Source organism: Hypanus sabinus, chromosome 8, assembly GCF_030144855.1.
Source record: "Hypanus sabinus isolate sHypSab1 chromosome 8, sHypSab1.hap1, whole genome shotgun sequence".
Classification (NCBI taxonomy): domain Eukaryota; kingdom Metazoa; phylum Chordata; class Chondrichthyes; order Myliobatiformes; family Dasyatidae; genus Hypanus; species Hypanus sabinus.
The window spans coordinates 38,466,270-38,487,958 of record NC_082713.1 but is presented as its reverse complement, the minus strand read 5'-3'; the positions used below and the strand labels follow the sequence as shown (position 1 = coordinate 38,487,958).

The following is a 21,689-nucleotide window of genomic DNA, read 5'->3' as shown; positions in this document are numbered from 1 at the left end:
CCTTTCTCCACAGATACTGTTCAGCCCCCTGAGTTCCTTCAGCAGATTGTTCCTTTAAGTTGTCTAAGTGAAGTGTTCATTTTTCTTTAGTTTCCTGTTTTGATAGTAAAGCATTCATTTTGTTGAACTGTTGATCAGTTTTATTAAACTGATTGGGTTTAGCTCTATTTGTATTTGTCACATTTTACTATGGAATTTTGTTTTGATTTCTTCTAGACCTGTAGTACTTATTCATCTGTTCTCTATGTACCAAGAGAAGCCACCAAGCCAACAATAGTAGGCAGCTCAAAATTCAGAAGTAGAGGACGATTTCCTGTTCTTTCTTACTTTTACAAGAAAAACAATGTAGGTATTTTTTTACCTATGAGTGTCCCTTGCTGGGTTTTCTTCTTAATTCTGGCCCTCTTCCTTGATAATGACGTGTTTTATTTTTAAACAGGCTGCCATTTGCAGGTGTAGTCAGCCATTGTCAGGATTCAGTGCCAGGTGTGTGGAAGATGAACAAATGCTACAAGCCATCAGCAGGTCCAATCCTGGGAGTTCTTTTGTATATGTGGTAGACACTAGACCAAAGGTAAAATTTAGTTTCCCAAATGTTGTATCAAGATTACTTACAAGAGTCAGTGGGTTGAAATACATTCTGATTTTCTGATTTTACAATTACTTCTGAATTAAAGATCATCTATAATATAATTTCAGAGAGCGAGGGCAGGATGAAATACATTTCATTGTTACCATCAAAGAACATATTAATTATATCATTTAATTGTGATGTATAGATTTATGCATCAGTTGATTTTATTGATGAGTGGCCTGACCTATGCATTTCAGGACTGCTCATAACACCATATTAATGTTGAGTCAGTAAGCAAACCCCTTTTAAGTGATATAGAGGCAATAAAACAAGTTTACAGAAAATACTTGACATGTAGAGCAGCATCTGTGGGAAATGAGTTAATTCTCCACCAGAGCTCCCAGTTAGTCACCAGTCTGAAGCATTTAACTATGTATACAATCTGCCCATTTTACTGAGTACTTCTGATATTTTATCCATACATGAAACTTATTAAGATGTGTTCTTAATTTTATTTTTTGATAGCTGAATGCCATGGCAAATAGAGCTGCTGGGAAGGGGTATGAAAATGAAGATAATTACTCCAATATTAGGTTCCAGTTTGTTGGTATTGAGAACATCCATGTGATGAGGAACAGTTTGCAAAAACTTTTAGAAGGTAATATACCTTTACTAGTTCTGCCTGTGCTTATTAAATTTGAAATTTGAACATTTGAAACTTGGTTTAAGAATTAGTAAGAAAAATTAAAAATAAAATTATTGTTGGTTGATAGGTTTTGGTGTTTTAACTACTGACATACTATTGATGAAAGTTCTTGCCTCAGCATTTTCTGGTTTAGCTTAACTTTTGTGATCCCTACACATACCTTGGGCCCTTTTGTCTGATTTTGCAATTTACTGGATGATAACTCCAGGCTATCTGGATGATGGCAAATTTTGTCATGCTCATTTGGAAAGAATTTTAATGTGGGCGTAATTAATTTTGCTCTTTATCTATCAGAGCAATGTGAAAAATGGTCTGATAGATAATTTTTCACAGTGTGGGTGAAATGAGCCTTTAAGGGAACAGGTTTTCCTACAATGTTATAAATTCCGTATGTTGGATAGAAATAGAATAACTCTTGTCTTTTAACCAGCCGCATCATTCTTCCAAAGAAATTAAATGGAAGAGGGATGGGGAAGTGGCAATTATAGCTTCAAAAAATCAATGTAATGATTTGGTGCATGGTTTAGAGGAGTCAAATTAATAAATTAAGGTTATCAAACATTGTAGTTTCAGAAAATAGTTGATTTTTTTTGAAGTATTTAATTTATATGAGATATTTTCTCCCCATTAGTAAATAGTATGCAAATTACCCTGATAACAGTGATGTTTAGTGAAAAATATTCTCATTATTTAACTTTTATGTACAAATATTGCCCTTGGGTATGGATTTGGAAGGATTGGAATGAGTTTTCATTAGAAAAGCCGGTGTTATAATTAGAGGAAATATTATAAAGGAGATGAAATAGTAAACCGCTGTCAATAATGCTGATGATGTGCTTTTAAGTATGAGGGCTTCAAACAACATTTGTTTTCATTTGTATCAGTAGGCAAGGGAAAATAAAACAATGTTGAAATATAAATAAAGAATATTATTTTCCATTTTAGTATGTGAGTTGAAAACGCCTTCAATGAGTGATTTTCTTACGGGCTTGGAAAATTCTGGCTGGCTGCGACATATCAAAGCTGTCATGGATGCTGGTTTCTTCATATCAAAGGTAATGGCGTGAGCATTTTTATTTTAGAGTATTTGTCATTTTTTTTGAATCCCTATTTAATGATTCAGTGACTGAGCCACAGCTAATTCTGATAAATCCTTTTATAAAGGCTTTTATTATTCAAATGTTGTGAAATTTAAGACATTACCTCTGATTTTACAGACTGTTATAATCATTTCATGCAAGTTGAGTTTGGTATCCAATCTCTTTTGAATCATTTCATCATTTTGTCTAAAATTTGTTTTTCACTTATTTAATGCCTGGGGAAACTTTAACTGAATTATAACAATTGTGAAATAACTCTCAAAGTAGTACTTCCAATACGTAGTCTCCCTCCCACCATAACATTTATGATTAGTTTCATATTGGTCTAGAACAAAGCATTACTTTTGAAGTTATTTTACAGGAATTTTTTTATGAATGTTTCGTACAAAATACATATAAAAACTTGCTGTTTAAAATAATTTTTATTGTTCACAATTACTGCTAGGCTGTGGCTGAAGAAAATGCCAGTGTATTGGTCCACTGTTCTGATGGGTGGGATCGTACTGTTCAAGTTTGCTCATTAGCTGGCCTTCTCTTGGATTCCTACTATCGAACAATAAAGGGATTTATGGTAAGAGTTTATATGGCACATTACAGTTTTGGGATTTTGATAACATTGTTTACAGACTCAACCAGCTGAACTTAGTTTTATATTCTATTGAATAAAATATATTGTATTAATTAAAATTAGTTTGCAGGCTGAGCAGGTAAAGGCGTTGGTTTAAATGGCAACACGCTCAGAATGCCAAGGAACTCAGCAGGTTAGGCAGTATCTTTGGAAATGAATAAACAGTCGATGTTTTGGGCCAGGACCCTTCATCAGGACTAATGTGGCCTATATATTTGAGTATATGGCAGTACATTGTGCAGACTGAAACCTTATGGTCAATTTAGTCAAATTATTAGTCTACGTTGTGTGGCTAATTGCGGCTGAGATGAGAAAGAAGTTATAAGACAGAAGGAGCCTACAATAAAGCCGTTCCTGAAGAAGTGTGAAGAAGAAACATGGACCGTGTATGTGCTAATATTGTTTTGCATGAATTCTTCTTTACCATTGAAATAATGAGTGTGATGATAGACAAGGCATAACTTTATTTTGGTTTTATTGCTATATACCTGTAATTCAAAACCTGAGCATCACATGTTCTGAATGTTTCAGTGGCTGTGTCTCATTTTTATACCAGAGTGGAAACTATCTGGACACACGGGATTTGGACAGCAGCTTCTTAATTTCCACATCTAATTGTGCATGTATTGTTGCTAGAATTTGTTTTTTTAGCTCTAGTAATGGTGAACGCTGATGCCGCCACTGAATCTGTCTCCCACCCCCACTCCAGTAAAATCCTGGCTAACGTTTTATAAGTTGAGAAGATTCCTAAAATACCTAAGTGTTTTCAGGTGGTCTCTGTCAAAGAACCATGAAAAATCTTCCCAACTCAAGCATTGATGATGAAAAAAATATGGAAATTTCTACCTGCTCTGTATTCTGACAATCATGTGCTTTTTAAAATGAAGCTTCAAATAAAATGTCAATATGCCCTGGTTCAGGCAACAATTAAAATATAGTAAGAATAGAAGGATGCAATTGGAAATGTTTGTGTGAGGTAGAATTCAGATTTTGGAATGGAGACAAGGATCTCAGAACAGAGGCAAAACCCGGCCTTGATGCTGTTATATACTGTAATTATAGACTTTAACAATGTCTCCACTGAAGATTAGCAGTTCTCTAGAGAGTGAAAGGATATTCCTGACAATTGAATTATTGTGAAAGTGGAAACTTGACTTACAATTGAACAGATTTCAAAATTTTGAATAAGATCAGTGGGGTGATAGAAGTTGGGACTTGTATAAATAGAACACTTTTTACGTAAATAAAAAGAAAGTGTTCAGTACTTCAGAGGAGTATTAGACTATGGAAATACGAAATAATGATTAGACATTTATTTAGATCCAAAAGGAATTGCCCATTGTTCATTGCTGATGTATCAGAAATTTTAGTTAGCAAAGTATATCATAAAGTATTATTTCTAATAATTTATCCTCATCAAAATGTGCTTTTTTTTTCAAGGTTCTTATAGAAAAAGAATGGATCGCTATGGGACACAAATTTTCCCAAAGGTAATTGTGCTCACTTATTTGGGGGATGCATCAAGTAAACTTTATCATTGTTGTTTTCATATCCTTTTTCCCTCTTGAATACAATAAATGAATATATGAGCAATGAGTCACTTGGTCCCTGAAATTTGCTCTGTCATTCAGTAAGAGAATATCTGCTTAATCTCAAATCTACGTTCCCATCTTCCTGTGGTAATCTTTCAGCCATTGCTTATTAAGTATCTGCTTTAAGATGATCCAAAACCACAACATTTTGAGGAAGTAATTTTTGAAGGCTCATTATGCATTGAGAGAACACATTTCATGACATAATTTTTAAATAGGGGTTACTTGTTCTGATTTCTTACCATTCTACCTTCTCAAGACTCCTCAAGATCTTATGTTTCAATCATATCTAAATTCCAAATAATATAATAGCCTGTCCAACTTTTCCTGATAAAGCAATCTGCTCACTCAAGGTTTTTGTTTATAAAATCTCTCGAACAGTTTCCAACTCTTTAACATAATTTGGGAAAGAATGGTACTCTAGATGTTTCAGTATCAACCTATGTAACTGAATGATAACCTCTCTTCTTTTGTGTTCAGTTCCCCTATCAATAAATACTTAAATTCTGCTACCCTTTCTGAATTAATTGCTTTAACTATTTGTAACTATTTACAAATCTTACGTGAGGACAGAAAACCAGAACAGAATGTTACAAACACTTAGTATGTCAGTTAGCCTCTGTGTAAAAAAGAAAAGTTAACACTTCAAATCAAAGCTGGAGAAATGAGAAAACAAGTTAGCTTTATACTATTGGGTGAGTGGGGTGAAATAGATAACGTAAAAGGAGTAATTCTGAAAGAGTGAGGACAAATTACCTTTCATATTATACTTGATGAAGCTATTAGTTGATAAGAGCAGTTAGAGAGGAAGCATACAAAGGAACCCGTAAAAGCTGTGGTATGCAGATGAATACCCTGGATCCGATTTGGCCGTTTCTGATACAACAGGAACATGAATTACCCAGACTAGGTCTGAGTCCAACAGGCTGCAGTGTTACCAATTAATAGATAACCAAAAGTGACTGAATGTTGATATTCCAAAAAGCAGTCAGTCAATCAAAATGTGGTTCTCTCACACTGATTGGTTGCTTCCAATCTAATGTATTGCATTTGCTACTCGCAAAGCAGCCTTCCAAACTCTATATCTACTTCAGCAGTTTTGGGAATTTGCTGTCTCTCTATCAGTTTGGCCAGTTCTGCAGCTATCATCTGTTCACATATCACAACTTTTACAAGTTCTATTGTTTGCCTTTACTCTTTCGGGCAACTGAAAGTGACCGAATGCAAGCGCTATATATGATATTCTTTTAGTATACATTTATTTTCCCCAATGTGATGTACCTTTCTTCCATTCTAGTATACTGCTCCTGGAGGAAACCCAAGTAGTCGTAGGGGGAATATGCAGTAGCATCTTAGGACTGCATTGAACTCAGGTGTATGGTAGTGTAATGGGTCCACTAGCAACAGCACCATTCAACCATTTATATCGTAGGGCAAGAGAATAAAAGCAAAAGAAACTGCAGATACTGGCAATCTGAAATAAAAACAAAACATGCTGGAAATAATCAGTAGATATAAAGAGAAAATGATTTAATATTGCAGATGAAAGACCCATTTTCCCAAATGGAAAATGTGTTCTTCGTGTGCAGATGGTGGTAGAATAGCGGAGGAATTCATGTCAGTGAGGGGAGAAAAAAAAATTACCGTAGATTCCGGACTACAGAGCGCACCTGATTAAAAGCCGCACGCTCTAATTTTAGAAAGAAAATCAATTTTGTACTTGTACAAGCCGCACCGGATTTTAAGCCGCAGGTGTCCCACGTTGTAATATGAGATATTTACACAGAAAGATATTACATGTGAGGATTTTTTAACTTTTAATTAAATCCATATGGTAACATAAACAAATATATATTGCAAATGCTTTTTTTCGAACAGTGCCTGTAACACAGCTACTTTTAAATATACCTACGTATCGGTAACACACAAATTACATTGCGTATACTTTTTTACTGAACAGTGCACGAACAACATTCCAATATCTCCTAACGACTGGTAAAAAAAATATATATACTGCAGCCTACCAGGAAAAGTTATTGATCGCCTTCTTCATCTTCCTCCTGCGCACTAAAACCATTAAAGTCCTTCAGTGTCCGAACAACAGTGTCCTGAACAACCTCAGGATCTCGTCACTCACTTCAGTCTCTTCGTTGTCTCTCACTTGAGCGCACGCGGTCCTCTTCATCACGCAGCAGTCCAGCCTTTCGAAACCCGCTGGTGATGGTGGAAGTTGTGACACCGCTCCACGCATTTAGGATCCACTGGCAGACTTGAGTTAAAGATGCTCTTCGCATGCGTCCTGTTTTGGTAAAGGATTTCTCACCGCTCGTCATCCAAGCCTCCCACTCAACGCGCAGCGCCACTTTAAATGCCCGGTTCACGCTGATGTCCAGTGGCTGCAAATACTTCGTGGTGCCCCCAGGAATCACAGCTGGAATTGAGTTTGTACTCTTGATGGCAGCTTTCACTGAACTTTCATTGTCAGCCGCTTAAAGAATCACCATCAGTGGAAGCTTTAGTCCGGATGCTGTGCAGCTCAGAACACAAGTAAAATGCGTTCTCTCATGGCCACTTGTTTTCAATGTGATGGACGAGTCACCTTTTTTTATTAACAGTCCGAGTGAGAGGCAGGTCAAACGTCAAAGGTACTTCATCCATATTTATGATATCATCTGGCCTGATGGAATTCTCCGCTATCTTTGTTTCAGTGAATGTGCGGAAGTTAGCAAGTTGTTTCTTGTGGTCGGGAGGGAGCTGCTGACACAGAGTCGTGCGTACCCTGACGGACAGGCCTTTTCGTCTCATAAATCTAAAACACCACGATGGCCCACCTCTAAAATCTTCGATTTTCATTTTGGTGGCGATTGCTTTAGCGTTCAGTCTGATCTGCACGGTGGAAACACCGCGGCCGCCTGCTCTCTGTGTGTTAACCCAGTCTTCAAGAAAGTTTTCAAGTTCGGGCCATCTGCTATGATTACCTCTGAAAGCTTTTGTCATCATTTTGCATTGACTCAGTTCTTCACGCTGGCGTCTCCACCGTCTCAACATCGATTTATTTATGCCAAGATTATGTGCAGCAGCTCGATTTCCTTCTTCAACCGCCAGATTGATTGCCTTTAACTTAAAAGCTGCATCATCTGCTTTTCTTTGAGTGTTTTCCATGTTGATGAGGGTGAGTACAAATGACTGATTTACAATAATTTAATTGTGAAAGTGCACTTGATTTATCGTACAATTTCATTGGACGTCTGTGAACTACTCATCAATTTTATTGGTCTACTGTTACGAGGCAAAATGTTTTTGGCGGCATGAAAAAAAAACATGCATTAGCCGCACCGTAGTATAGGCCGCAGTGTTCAAAGCGTGGGAAAAAAGTAGCGGCTTATAGTCCGGAATTTACGGTAGGATTATTTTCGGATTTGTGTCAGTAAGTGCTTAACAAGGACACAGTGGGCTGAAAGGCCTACTATCTCCTTGCCTCTATGATTATAGGTGTGGATCTCTGCATCTCGGATTAATGCAATCTTCTCATCTTTTAAATAATATGCTTTTTTAAATTTTCCTGCCAAAATGGACAGTTTCAGAATTCCTCACCTGCCTAATAACCAAGAAGTCTCTGTTCAATGTGTGCCTTTTCATTATTTCCCCATCTTCAACAGCCAAGTCCTGAGATTGATTTGCTAGGATTCATTCCTAAAAGCTCTTTCCCTTGCTTCAGAGCTCCTTAATGCTTAATCCTCTGAACAGATTTTTAATTACCTCTCCTTGTAGCACCCTATCTGGATCTGTCCACCATAGGATGATTTATGTTGAAGTTAATATAAAAGTTGTTGGGAATAGTGAGGGAGGTAATGAAGCAGCTACTCCTGGATACGTCAGCATCTATGTAAGGAAAACTATATGGACAGTGACAAAATGTAGCTGAGCAAAATATGCAGGCCTGCATACAAAGAAGAGCATCTGGGGCAAAATGCCTACTGGTGCCTTCAGGTCAGAAATAATGTAGATGAAGGAGATAATATTTTTAAGAAATATCATTTCAATTTAAAGTTTAGTTTAGTTTTAAAGAACATTTTTATTCGTTTTCTGCTTTAACTTTCACAGATGTGGCCATCTAGAAGGTGACCCCAAAGAAATTTCACCTGTGTTTACTCAGTTTATTGAATGTATCTGGCACCTGATGGATCAGTTTCCATGTGCTTTTGAATTTAATGAGAAGTATCTGCTGGAGATCCACGACCACATCTCCTCTTGCCAATTTGGTAATTTCATTGGAAACTCCCAAAGAGAACGTCAAGAGTTGAAGTAAGTTTCATTTAAGCATTAATGCCATGAAGGACCATTTAATGCTCTTCGATTATTATGTTGTCTTAAATTACCTTTGAATTCTTGCATTGTATCCTTAAATACCTCGCCAGTGAAGTGTAGCTTAAGCCAAATATAACAAATGTCCTGAATAATATTAATTGTTTTGCAATGGAAGCATAGAGGCAATAATAAAAAAAGCTTCTCCGTAAATGCTCTTATATGGAGAAGTGTTGTTGTATGGTGAAGATAGGAATCAGAACTCAAAGTTCGTGTAACATTAACAGTCATCAGTCATAGCAACAAAGCAGCTGCAGATCTCCTCAGTATTGACAAAATAAAAGTCCATTCCTAAATTTTCTGAAGTCCATCACTTGCGGATTGGATCTGTGTACTACCAGATGAAGTTGGAACTCATCATGTCTTTGATGCGCTCTGTAAGTTAGAGCATTTACTGGATGGCTAGTTGAATGAAATAAACAGGAAGTAATGAAAGTGGACATAACAAATGTTCTTCGTTGAAACTTGATCTCTTGAAGAGAGTAAAATTTGATGTAAAAGCAGCAGCAATTATTAATTCCTCATTGTTACTGGGTGTGATTTTAAAACAATTTAACCATCCTCTTAAATATTATGATTGCTTGTATAATTTGGAATACTTTTCTTTTAAAATTATAGAATACAAGAAAAGACTCATTCCTTGTGGCCGTTTCTACTGGGAAAGCAATATCTGTACCGGAATCCCCTGTATAAACCCAGTGCAATAAATACGGTGTTAAAGCCCAATACCGCTCCTTTTAATTTCAGGTAAGTTTTGAATCTGGAACTTAAATTCATTTTTTTGTTTTGTCTTGGTTATAACTTTTTTTAAAATTCTGTAAAATATTTTATGACAAGATTTCCTGATGTATGAGAAATGACAGGCATCAATGTAGAGAGGGAATAGTTAATCCTCAAAGTCTCACTAGGACTGGGGAAAGTAAGGTAAATAGGATTTTAGATGTAGGGAGGAGTGAGGGGAGGGGCGAACAAAGACGGAGATTAGGATAAATTAACTGACTAAGGGACAGTGGTGAAAAAGGGTTGTATTGGGGCAAGCAAGTGAACAAAAGGTCTGACTGGAGGAGGTATAAATGGGGAAGGTGATTATTTGAAATAATCAAAAGAAATTCTGATTCTGGAGATCTCAAAGTGCTCATAACTTTCCTGTTTTGCTGTCTGGAAAGTTATAATGGGCTGGTGGCATACTTGCTATTATGACAACAGGAAATGTTGGAAATACCTAGCAGATTAGCCAACATTGTAGAGAGACCATCAAAATTAACACTTCATGTTGATGACTGGAATGTCTTCTCAGCAATTCAGCTTTGCTAGCATTGGTATTTCAATCACCTGTAATTTTATGCTTTTTGATTAATGGCCCATGAGCTTAAATTAGCCTTTATTAATAAAATGTTAGAAGACAAAAGTTTGAAAGGATGGGATAGAGAATTACTCTCCAGTATCTACAAGCTTGGATCATGCTTGTTGTCTGTGTAAAGGAGACCCTGACTCTGCGTTTGGTCTTCTCAGTGAACGGGAGCCCAGATTTTAGGCAGTAAATATCATACGATTGAAAAAAGTGTAAATAAATCTCATATAAATTAATCTGCATTTGATTGACTGCATCTCCCGCAACTTCTGCTTCTGAATTCTACCTGCCACAGCTCCCAGCCTCACTCTCCTCTGTCTGCCGTGGACCACTCTGACATTTCATCCTCCACTGGATCCACACCTTTAACTGTTAGTTCTTTAGCTTCATTACGTCCAGGAAGGATTGGCAGATTGCCCATCTTCAGACCGCAGCCCCTGCCAAACCCCACTCGGACATTGACTTGGTCGGATGTCTCCAGACTGCGGATCCCGCTGTCTCCAACTGCAGTTCTGACAGCCCTTGTCTCTTCCAGATTGCAGGCACCAGCATCATCAATTCCAGTACCCAACAAATCTGGATGTCTTCAGCAACAAATTACACAGCCTCTTGCTTTGGCTGCAGCCCCGACCTCAGCTGCCTCCATCTCCAGTCTGAGAATTCTCCCGTTGGGAGCTCCCGTTGGAACCCCTGGCTCCCATTCCCCCACCACCACTCTCCAACCTCTTCAGGCTCCTCTGTCACCACCCTACCTTCGCTGAACATCCCAGCCCTCCTTTCTCCTCTGACGTCACCATCTCTCCGCTCCCCTTCAATCCCTGTGTATCTCTGACCTTCTCTGAGGCAGAAATTTTTGTCCTCAGCAAGGGCTTTGGCTTGTCTCCCTCCACCCACACCTCAGTAAATTCCTCATTCCTCCCCACCCATGACACCAAGCTCTTCTGTTGCCTCCGTCTCTGAGCCCACTTCTTTGGCAAAGGATTCCCCAGCCCACACTGATGATCCTTTCTGTCTTCAACCCTCCCCTCTTCTTGAACACATTGCACTGGAACTTTTCATCTCCAGTTGCCAATGGGACATCAATCAGCACAACTTCAGCACTCTTATCTCCTCCTTGAATTTGCCTCCCCCAAACGCAATGCCCTTCACTTCTGCACAAACGCCAACCTCACCATCAAACCTGCAGATAAAGAGGGTGCTGTATTAGTCTGGCAGACTGAGCTCTACCTTACCGGGGCCCGGCAGCAACTCTCAGACTCTTCCTCTTACTTAACCCTTGAGAAGGACCCCACTCCAGACCACCTGGCCACTGTCTCCTGCACCTTATCAACTCTGGAAATCTCCATTCTGCTGCCACCAGTCTCATAGTTCCCTTACTGTCACTGTTCATTTCTACTTCCTACCCGAGATCCCCAAACTGGACTGTCCAGATGGGCCCTTTGTTTCTGCCTGCTCGTGCCCCACTGACTGTCTGCATACCTCAACTCCTTTCCATCCCCAAGGTTCAGTTCCTTCCCACCTATATTTGCAAAAATTCACATGCTCATGATCTCGTCAACAAATTTACTGGCCCTGACATTTTCACCATGGATGTTCAGACCCGTTACACATATATTCCCTATCAAGAAAGCCTGAAATCTCTCCAATTCTTTCTCAACCACAGAACTAACCAGTTCTCCTCCACCACCACCCTCCTTCGCACACCACCCTCCTCCTCACCCTCAACAATTTCTCCTTTGGCTCCTCCCACCTTCCCGAAACTCAAGAGGTTGTCAGGGGCACCTGCATGGCCTCCAGCTATGCCTGCTTTTTTGTAGGCTACATGGAACAATTCATGTTCCAAGCCTTCCCTGGTAATGTTCCCCAACTATTTCTGCACTACATCGATAACTGTTTCTTGCACCCATGCTGAATTTGTCAATTTCATCAACTTTGCTTCCAACCTGCACCCTGCCCTAAATTCACTTCCAATTCTGACGCCTCTCTCCCTTTTTTCAATCTCTCTGTCACCATTTCCAGAGACAAACTATCTACCAATAGGTTTTATAATCTACTGTTTCCCACGCATCTTGACTGTACATCTTTCCAACCCATCTCATGTAAAATTGCTATTCCCTTTTTTTAAGTTCCTTCCTTTCTGCTGCATTTCTTCCCAGGATGCGGCATTCCAGGACTTCAGAAATTTTGACTTCTTCCACTCTAAGAAAGGAGGAACGGAAAAGAGAGGAAATTATAGGCCAGTTAGCCTGACCTCAGTGGTTGGGAAAGCATTGGAGTCTGTTACTAAGGATGAGGTTTTGAGGTACTTGGAGACTAATGATAAAATAAATCAAAGTCAGTATGGTTTCTGTAAAGGGAAATCTAACATGACAAATCTGTTGAATTCTTCGAGGAAGTAACAAGTAGGGTGGACCAAAAAGTGGCAATGAATGTCAGTTACTTAGATTCTCAGAAGACATTTGATAAGGTATCTCACATGAGGCTTCTTAACAAAATAAAATCCTACGGTGTTACGGGAAATATACTGACAGGCAGGAGGCAGTGACTGGGAATAAAGGGGGCCTTTTCTGGTTGGATACCAGTAACTAGTGCTGTTCCTTAGAGGTCAGTATTGGGACTGCTACTTGTTAATGATTTGGATAATGGAATTGATGGCTTTGTGGCAAAGTTTGCAGATGATACAAAATTAGGTAGAGGGGTAGGCAGGGCTGAGGAAGCAATATGATTGAGCAGGATTGAGCAAAACAAATTGGAAAAATGGGCAAAAAAGTGGCAGATGGAATACAGTGTTGGAAAATGTACAATAATACATTTTGGTAAAAGGAACAATAGTATGGACTATTATCTAAATGGGAAGAAGGTTCAAACATCAGAGGTGCAGAGAGACCTAGGAGTCCTCGTGCAAGATTCCCAGAAGGTTAATTTCCAGGTTGAGTCTCTGGTAAAGAAGGAAAATGCAATGTTGGCATTTATTTCAAGGGAATATAATATAATAACGAGATAATGCTGAAGCTTTATAAAACACTAATCAGGCTGCACTTGGAGTATAGTCAACAGTTTTGGGTGCCATATCTCAGAAAGGATGTATTGTCATTGGAGAGAGTCCAGAGGAGATTCACGAGGATTATTCTGAGAATGAAGGGGTTAACATATGAGGAGTGTTTGGCAGCTTTGGGCCTGTACTCACTGGAATTTAGAAGAATGTGTGGGGATCTCATTGAAACTTACCGAATGTTGAAAGGACTTGATAAGGTGGATATAGAGAGGATGTTTTCTCTGGTGAGGGTATTCAGATCTAGAGGGCACAGCCTCAATATTGAGGGACGACCTATTAGAACAGAAGTAAGGAGGAATTTTTTTCAACAAAGAGTGACAAATCTGTGGAATACTCTGCTACAGACTGCAGAGGAGGTGAAGTCCGTGGGTATATTCAAAGCAGAAGAGTGTCCTGCTGAAGGTTCTTGGCCTGAAACGTCAACTGTACTTTTTTCCAAAGATGCTACCTGGCTTGCTGAGTCACTCCAGCATTTGTGTGTGTTGCTTGGATTTCCGGCATCTGCAAATTTTCTCTTGTTATTGGTAGATTCTGGATTGGTTGGAGCATCAAGGGAGATGTTGAGAGGGCAGGTGTATGGGGTTGAATGGGATCCAGGATCAGCCATGATTAAATGGCGGAGCGGATTTTATGATCTGAATGGCATATTCCTGCTCCTGTGTCTTATGGTCTTGTATCCTCCTTCAAAGAACGGGTATTCCCCCTGCTCACCATTGATGCTGCCTTCACCCACATCTCTTCCATTTCCTGGTCATACGTGCTCACCTCATCTCTCCACTGCCTTAATAGGGATAGAGTTCCTGTTGTCCTTACCTACCACCCCATGATCCTTCACATCGAACGCATCGTTCTCTGCAATTTTCGCCATCTTCAGCAGAATTCCACCACCAAGCACATCTTTACTTCTCCCCCACAGTCTGCTTTGTGCAGGGATTGCTTCCCTGTGTGATTCCCTTGGCCATTCATCCCACCCCAGAAGTCTCCCTTCTGGCACCTGCCCATTCACCTCCTCACTCACCTCCATTCAAGGCCCCAAACAGTCTTTCCAGATGAGGCAACACTTCACCTGTGATTCTGTTGGCATTGTCTGCTGTATCTGGTGCCTACGATGTGGCCTCCTCTGCACAGGTGACCACTCTGTTGAGTACCTCCACTCCATCTGCAAAAATTTCCCAGTGGCCAATCATATCTCCCTTCCTGCTCCAATATGTTGGTCCACGGCCTCTTCTGCCATGATAATGGCAGCTCTCAGGTTGCAGGAGCAACACCTCATATTCCGTTGTAGTAGCCTCCAACCTGATGACATTAACATCATTTTCTCCTTCCGGTATTTTGATACTTTCCCTTCCCCTTTCTTCTGTTCCCCACTCTGGCCTCCTACCTCTCCTCTTCTCCAGGCTGTCACCTCTCCCTGGTGCCCCTCCTCCTTCCCTTTCTCCAATGGTCTACTCTCCTCTCCTACCAGATACCTTCTTTAGCCTTTTTTCTTTTCCACTTATCAACTCCCATCTTTTGCTTTCTGGCATCTTTTCCCTTCCTTTCCAGTCCTGATGAAGGGTATCGGCCCGAAACATCGGGTACTGATTCATTTCCTTAGATGTTGCCTGTCCTGCTGAGTTCCTCGTGCATCTGCAGAATCTCTTATGTTTATAAATACATCTCTGTTTCCTCTGGAAAGTGTGTTTGGTCACATATGGTTGGAAGGAGAACAGATGTTGTATTCACTGCATGCAAATGCTCTGTGAAAAGTGGAGTGAGTATGGTGGGGTTATAAGAGTGATCCAGAGTGTCTTTTGCCTCTGAAGCATCTTCTGATAAGATAGTAGAGAAGATGTGTTAGTGGCAATATGTAGGTGAAGATGATGCCTTGTGTAAAGATAGATTAGAAAGTTGGCAGTGCTTTTTTGTTGTATTTGTTGATTATGACCTAGTCTGTATAAAGAGCCTTAAAATTAATCTTGTGTGGAAGGAATTGGTGTACCGTAAGCATGGGGATACCAGCCAGCCAGTCCCAGTGTTCCCACTGTAAGTAATTCAGAGACCTTCACCTGCAAATGGTTGTAAGAAAACAAAACACTTTAAAACTAAAACTTTTCTCCAAGCTCTTAAGTCCTAGTGAGATTCATGGGTTGAGTGATAGGCCCACGCTCAGCTACAGGTAGGGCTCAGAGGACTTGGGTGTGGGTGTGATCATGTCCTTAAGAGGTGGGCAGTGAAGGAGATGTTGTAAGCACAAAGTGCATTGCAGATGCTGTGGTCAAATCAAGACGTACAAAAATGCTGGATGAACTCAGCAGGTCGGGCAGCATCCGTTGAAAGGAGCAGTCAACGTTTTGGGTCGAGACCCTTCATCTGGACTAAAGAAGGAGGGGGCATGGGCCCTATGAAGAAGGTGGGGGGAGGGTGGAAAACCAATCAGAGGAGTGGGGGAGGGGATAGGCAGGAGAGGTGAAGAAGAAATCTAAGGGGAAAGCACAATGGGTAGTAGAAGAAGGCAGAGTCATGAGGTGATAGGCAGCTAGAAGAGGAGACGGAGTGAAGGAGGGATGGGGGAAAGGAGAGGGAGGGAATTACTGGAAGTTGGAGAATTCGATGATCAAGGGGCTGGAGACTACCCAGACAGTAGATGAGATGTTGTTCCTCCAACTAAAGTTTGGCCTCATTAAGGCAGTAGAGGAGGCCATGTATGGACATATCCGAATGGGAATGTGAAGGAGAGTTGAAGTGAGTGGCAACCAGGAGATCCTGTCTTTTGTGGCGGACGGAGCTTGGTGCTCGACTGCGTTGTGTCTCACCGATGTAGAGGAGGCCGCACCGGGAGCACCAGATGCAATAGATTACCCCAACAGACTCACAAGTGAAGTGTTGCCTCACCTGGAAGGACTGTTTGGGGCCCGGAATGGTGGTAAGAGGGGAGGTGCAGGGACAGGTGTAGCACTTAGGCTTGCAGGGAAAAGTGCCAGGTGGGAGATCTGTGGGGAGGGGCGTGAGGACCAGGCAGTCATGGAGGGAACAATCCCTGTGAAAAGTAGAGAGGGAAAGATGTTGATTGTTAGAGAAGGAGATGTTGATTGTGAGAGGTAAGAAGGATGAATAGTGCATGTGATCATAACCAGCTCTTGGGAAGCAGTTTCTTAATATTTAAGAATGTCATTTAAAAGAATATTTCCACCTTGCTTTAGATTGAAAGAACTGATAAATATCTCCCTTTCTTTGAAATGCTTTTAAGCAAACACCGTGAGAATATTCCTCACTGTCGATGTATTTTTTTAAAATGTTCTCCTCTATGGGATAACTAAGACTGGCTGTGGTAAAGAAGTCTTGCATTTTTTCATTTTCTGAATCAGAGCATCAACAAAGTGACTTAACAGCAATTGTCAGTTCCATGTAAAATGATTAGTATTCTTGCTGTCATGCATTCAGAGGGGAAAAGTAATAATTTTGAAATTCCTTTTGTAAGTTTCTGTTTGTTCCATTGTCAGACACTTTGAATTCACGTAGCATAGTTCTGTTCATTTTTAAAGATGTACATGCAAATTTAAAAAAAATATTTCTTCTCCTGTCTAGGTTCTGGTGTGGAATGTATAATCGTTTTGATCGAGGAATGCAACCAAAACAGTCAGTTCTAGATTCTCTGCAAGCTGCAGCAAAACAAAAATCCGAGCTAGAAGAAACTGTAGAAGATCTGAATCAGGTAAAAATATTTAAGGTTGCCATGCAAGAGTTCCACAATAAAAAATGTACCATGTAGTCTGTGAAGCCATACATTTCATATTGCAATCTACTACCTTCAAGAGAAAAAAAAATGGTTGATGTTTGCACTTGTGATGCAGACATTTACCTCTGTTGCTTGTGCACAGGTTTCCTTAGTGCATCTCATCTGTAGTTCTTTCTTCTACGTACAGCTGGATTATAAAATCTCCAAGCTCACTCACTGTTGGCAGACTATACTGGCACCACTCCCCAACTTTTCCTCCGCTACATCGACGACTACATTGGTGCTGCTTCCTACACCCAAGCTGAGCTCATCAATTTCATCAACTTTGCTTCTAACTTTCACCCAGCCCTCAAATTCACTTGGTCCATCTCGGACACTTCTCTCCCCTTTCTTGATCTCGCGGTCTCCATCTCCGGAGACAGACTATCCACTGACATCTTCTACAAACCCACTGACTCCCATAACTATCTTGACTATACCTCTTCCCACCCTGCCCAATGCAAAAATGCCATTCCCTATTCCCAGTTCCTCCGTCTCCGCCGCATCTGCTCCCAGGATGAGGCTTTCCGTTCCAGGACTTCTCAAATGTCCTTTTCTTTCAGGATCGTGTTTTCCCTTCTGGCGTCATCAAAGGTGCCCTCACCCGCATCTCCTCCACCTCCCGCACTTCAGCCCTTAACCCATCCTCCCATCACCACAACAGGGACAGGGTTCCCCTTGTCCTCACCTACCACACCACCAGCCTCCGGATCCAACACATTATCTTCCGCAACTTCCGCCACCTTCAACAGGACCTCCCCACCCAGCACATCTTTCCCTCCCTATCCCTCTCAGCTTTTCGCAGGGATCGTTCCCTCTGCGACTACTTGGTCCACACGTCCCTCCCTGCAGAACTCCCACCCGGCACTTATCCCTGTAAGCGCAAATGCTACACCTGTCCCCACACCTCCCCCCTTACCACCATTCCAGGCCCCAGACAGTCCTTCCAGGTGAGGCAACACTTCACCTGCGAGCCTGCTGGAGTTGTCTATTGCATCTGGTGCTCTCGGTGCGGCCTCCTCTACATCGGCGAGACCCAACGCAGATTGGGGGACCACTTCGTCGAGCACCTCCGTTCCGTCCGCCACAATAGACAGGACCTCCCGGTTGCCACCCACTTCAACTCTGCCTCTCATTCCCATCTAGATATGTCCATACATGGCCTCCTCTACTGCCATGAAGAGGCCAAACTAAGGTTGGAAGAGCAACACCTCATCTACCGTCTGGGTAGCCTCCAGCCTGGTGGTATGAACATTGAATTCTCCAATTTCTGGTAATTCCCTCCCTCTCCCCCTTCCCCTATCCTAGGTCCCTCTCTGCCTCTCTCCCCTTTCAACTTTCTGCTCCTTTACCTCTACAGTTCTTTCATGCTTATCCCCTCCCCCCTTTATCCTTCCTCTGACTGGTTCTCCACCTGGCGCCTCTAGCCCTTCCCCCTCCCCTATCTCTATTACTGGGCTTCGGCCCTCTCCCCCCCCCCCCCCCCCCCCCCCGATGAAGGGTCTCGGCCCGAAACGTTGGGTACTCTTTTCTCACGGATGCTGCCTGGCTTGCTGAGTTCTTCCAGCGTCGTGTACGTATTCTATACAATTGTCTTTGTATGGTGTACTCCGTTGTATTTTTAGCAGGGCATTGTGGCATACCAATCCAACTAATCTTTCTGAAGGTTTACTAATCTTTCCGAGGCATGGAAGCCAGAGGGTTAAGGGAATAACCCTACCATTGTGTATGGGGCAGTGTTCACTGAATAGAGTTCATGGAATATTGATAGTAGCAGTCACAAGAACCTTTTCATTTTACATTTCAGTCTCATTGAGAATCATTGGGTCTTATCTGTGAACAATTTCCAAATATCAAGAAAACTAATTTCTCTTGAATTTTGTTTTGGTTTTGTGCAGGACTTTTATCATTGAGAATGCTTATTAATGGTTGAGCATTTAAAATTATGTCAGTGCATAACCCAGATCTTCATGATTACACCAGAAGTACAATAGAGTAGCTGGATCCATTTACATAGCCAGTTAAGTTGCTGAGCGTCAAACTCCATGACTTTAGATCTATTATTGCAACTCCATTCCCTTTGTCCAATGGTTTGAATATAAAATTGACAAACTGGCATTAGTGCAACACACAGAGAACTGGAAGAACTTAGCTGGACAAGCAGCATATGTGGAGGGAAATGGATATTCAGCATTTTAGATCAAGACCTTTCATCTGGAGTCCAACATGTGCTGTTTTTATCTCCAAACATGCTTGTGGTGCTTTGGAGAAATGTGAAAATGTTGAAAATGTATTTTATTATATAAATTATTTCATGTCCTTTCATAATTGATTTAATATGCAGCTGGAGCTGATGTATATTCCTGTGTTTTTTTTCACACAGGAACTTCTTCATGTAAATGAATCGCACTCTGGTGCTTCTGTTACCTTATCAATGAAGCTTTCGACTGAGGAACACACTCCCCAGATTCAAGTATTAAATGCTTCTCAGGACGATACAGAAGAAAACAAAGTTCCATTAGCAAATGGCATGGAGGATTTAGTAGAAACTATTTCTGATGGGAGTGAAGAAAGGGAAAATATACTGGATTCTTCATTTACGCACGAGTCCACTTCAAATTACACGGACTCCCTTTCCTTAGTCAAAATGAGCATACAAGGGGACGAAGAACATCATGAAATCTTTCAAGACAAGGTTGAAAAATAGTTACTCATTTTGAAACAAATTGTTTTTGTGTTTGTTCCCAAGCATATTTTGTCTTAATATTTTCATATTATTCTGCAAAAGTGTCAAAAGGGAAAATGCCAAGAAATAGCTGTGTAACAAATATATTCCAGGTTTAGAAAAGGAATCTATCTCGCTGCTTAAATCACATGATTTACTTCAGAGAGACAATCTTATAAGAAGCACACTCTTGGTATTAATACTTATCCATTAGGAGGCCCTGATGGATATTTGGTGAATGTCCATAATGGATGGGAGACCGTCATTACTTTGGCCCTGAATTCTTTTTACAAGGCTTCTGAATTCCTGATATGCCCCGAGTGATGAGGCTCAGATGTTATAATCTGTCCAGTTATTGCAGATGTATTTTATTGTATTTGTCAACTTTTAAAGTTCCAATCTTCGTAAGTAGCTTCATTGTAGTATTTCTGAGTTTTACTACTGAAGAAACCAGTTTTGGATATGGTAAAGCATTTTAGAAACCCAAACTGGCTGCTTTGTATATATTGAGTATAACCAATATGTTTTCTAAAATTGGAAATTATTAAGTTTTAGCTGTAATATGTAATAAACTGATGATGATTGTTTCCCTCTTTAATTATCTTCAGTTTCCCCCCCTCAGCTATATTTCTATTCCATATCTTTTGATATGGCTTTTCTGCTGTCACCAGCTTTGTGATATATTAGCTAACTAGCTGTTTTTATGTAAACTTGTAAGATAAATTATTCTCCGGTTATATTCAAATCCAATTGTGTTCTCAACATGTCTTCAACTTGCATTTCCCATCTAAAGTGTAAGAAATAAGAACTTGAGCAGCTGAAGTGTTGGCATTAACTAACTATGAATATCTAGCTTTAGAGATAGTCACTTGGCTAAGGCCATCTACAGTCCTATCAATGATCAAGCAACTCAGAACAAGGAAGGGAATTTATTCAGGCTTTGGTGTGGAAAGACCCTTATGAGATGTGTCCTTGGAAGTAGCTGCAATTCAATTATTTTCACAGAATGCCTTGTGAACAGGTTATACTATTATTCTGCTTATTATGAAAAGTTACCACAGTTCTTTCAATGTGATTGTGAGATGTTGTCACCTGATACTGCCTGTTGAACAGTATTTGTTGCAGTTAGTGCTAATGTCTTATTTCATTTGAGATTTAGAAATATGAAATCTTTTTCATGAGATTTAACAAAAAGTTTATTTTCTAATCATTAAAGAGTTATCATTTGTATTTTTAATGTTGGCTTATTTTCCAGTTTATTCAAATTCTGAACTTTTGTTATTATTTGTCATGTCTCCAGATTCAGGTTTCTAATCTAATCTAGACTACCCAGTACCGCTTCCTAATACCAAACCCAATACAGTGACCCAGAAGGTCATTCAGAGTCTATTTTCTTCAACTATTTTGGGGATTTGTGATGTGCAGAATACTTTGCCAGATTTGCAATGTTCTTGTCCACTAGTGTTGCTTGCTGTCAGTAGCAGATTTTCTCTTAGGATCTCATCAGAAGCAAATGAGTAAATATTAACTGCAAGTGTCATTAAACTCAACTTCTCTAAAGCCTTTATTTCATGACCATTTGTCACCTACTTTATTTTTGCAGCAATTTGGTTACTTTAAATATGAATCATACAGTATGTATTTGTGTAAGACGAGATATTTGTTTCACACTTCAAGAACGGAAAGGAGGACACAAATGAATCATTGCAATGGAAATTGCTGTGCTTCATATTTGGGAGTGCATTTATTTGCAAACCAGGTTCTGCTCTCCTTGCCTTCTCTGTCGTATCACATTTCTGAAAATAAGATAAAATTTGAACTATTGCAACTTTTGTT

At 40.3% G+C, this 21,689-nt stretch overlaps 1 protein-coding gene across 3 annotated transcripts in view; it reads left to right on the top strand.

Moving 5' to 3' along the window:
* mtmr8 (myotubularin related protein 8) overlaps positions 1-21,420 on the top strand; it is a 44,950-nt gene extending 23,530 nt beyond the window's left edge. The window contains exons 5-15 of one of the 3 annotated variants that reach the window (XR_009513527.1): positions 217-345; positions 440-574; positions 1,100-1,232; positions 2,226-2,335; positions 2,826-2,951; positions 4,449-4,498; positions 8,705-8,905; positions 9,584-9,712; positions 16,939-17,065; positions 18,275-18,401; positions 19,512-19,645. Coding sequence is in view for 1 of the 3 variants with exons in the window: in XM_059976972.1 (XP_059832955.1) it covers positions 217-345; positions 440-574; positions 1,100-1,232; positions 2,226-2,335; positions 2,826-2,951; positions 4,449-4,498; positions 8,705-8,905; positions 9,584-9,712; positions 16,939-17,065; positions 19,512-19,835 (1,464 nt within the window). In the remaining 2 variants the exon portion in view is untranslated. Of the gene's footprint in view, positions 1-216; positions 346-439; positions 575-1,099; positions 1,233-2,225; positions 2,336-2,825; positions 2,952-4,448; positions 4,499-8,704; positions 8,906-9,583; positions 9,713-16,938; positions 17,066-18,274; positions 18,402-19,511 lie in introns of all 3 variants that reach the window. The other 2 variants (XR_009513526.1, XM_059976972.1) reach the window with 2 other exon arrangements.
* Positions 21,421-21,689: the final 269 nt, after the last annotated feature.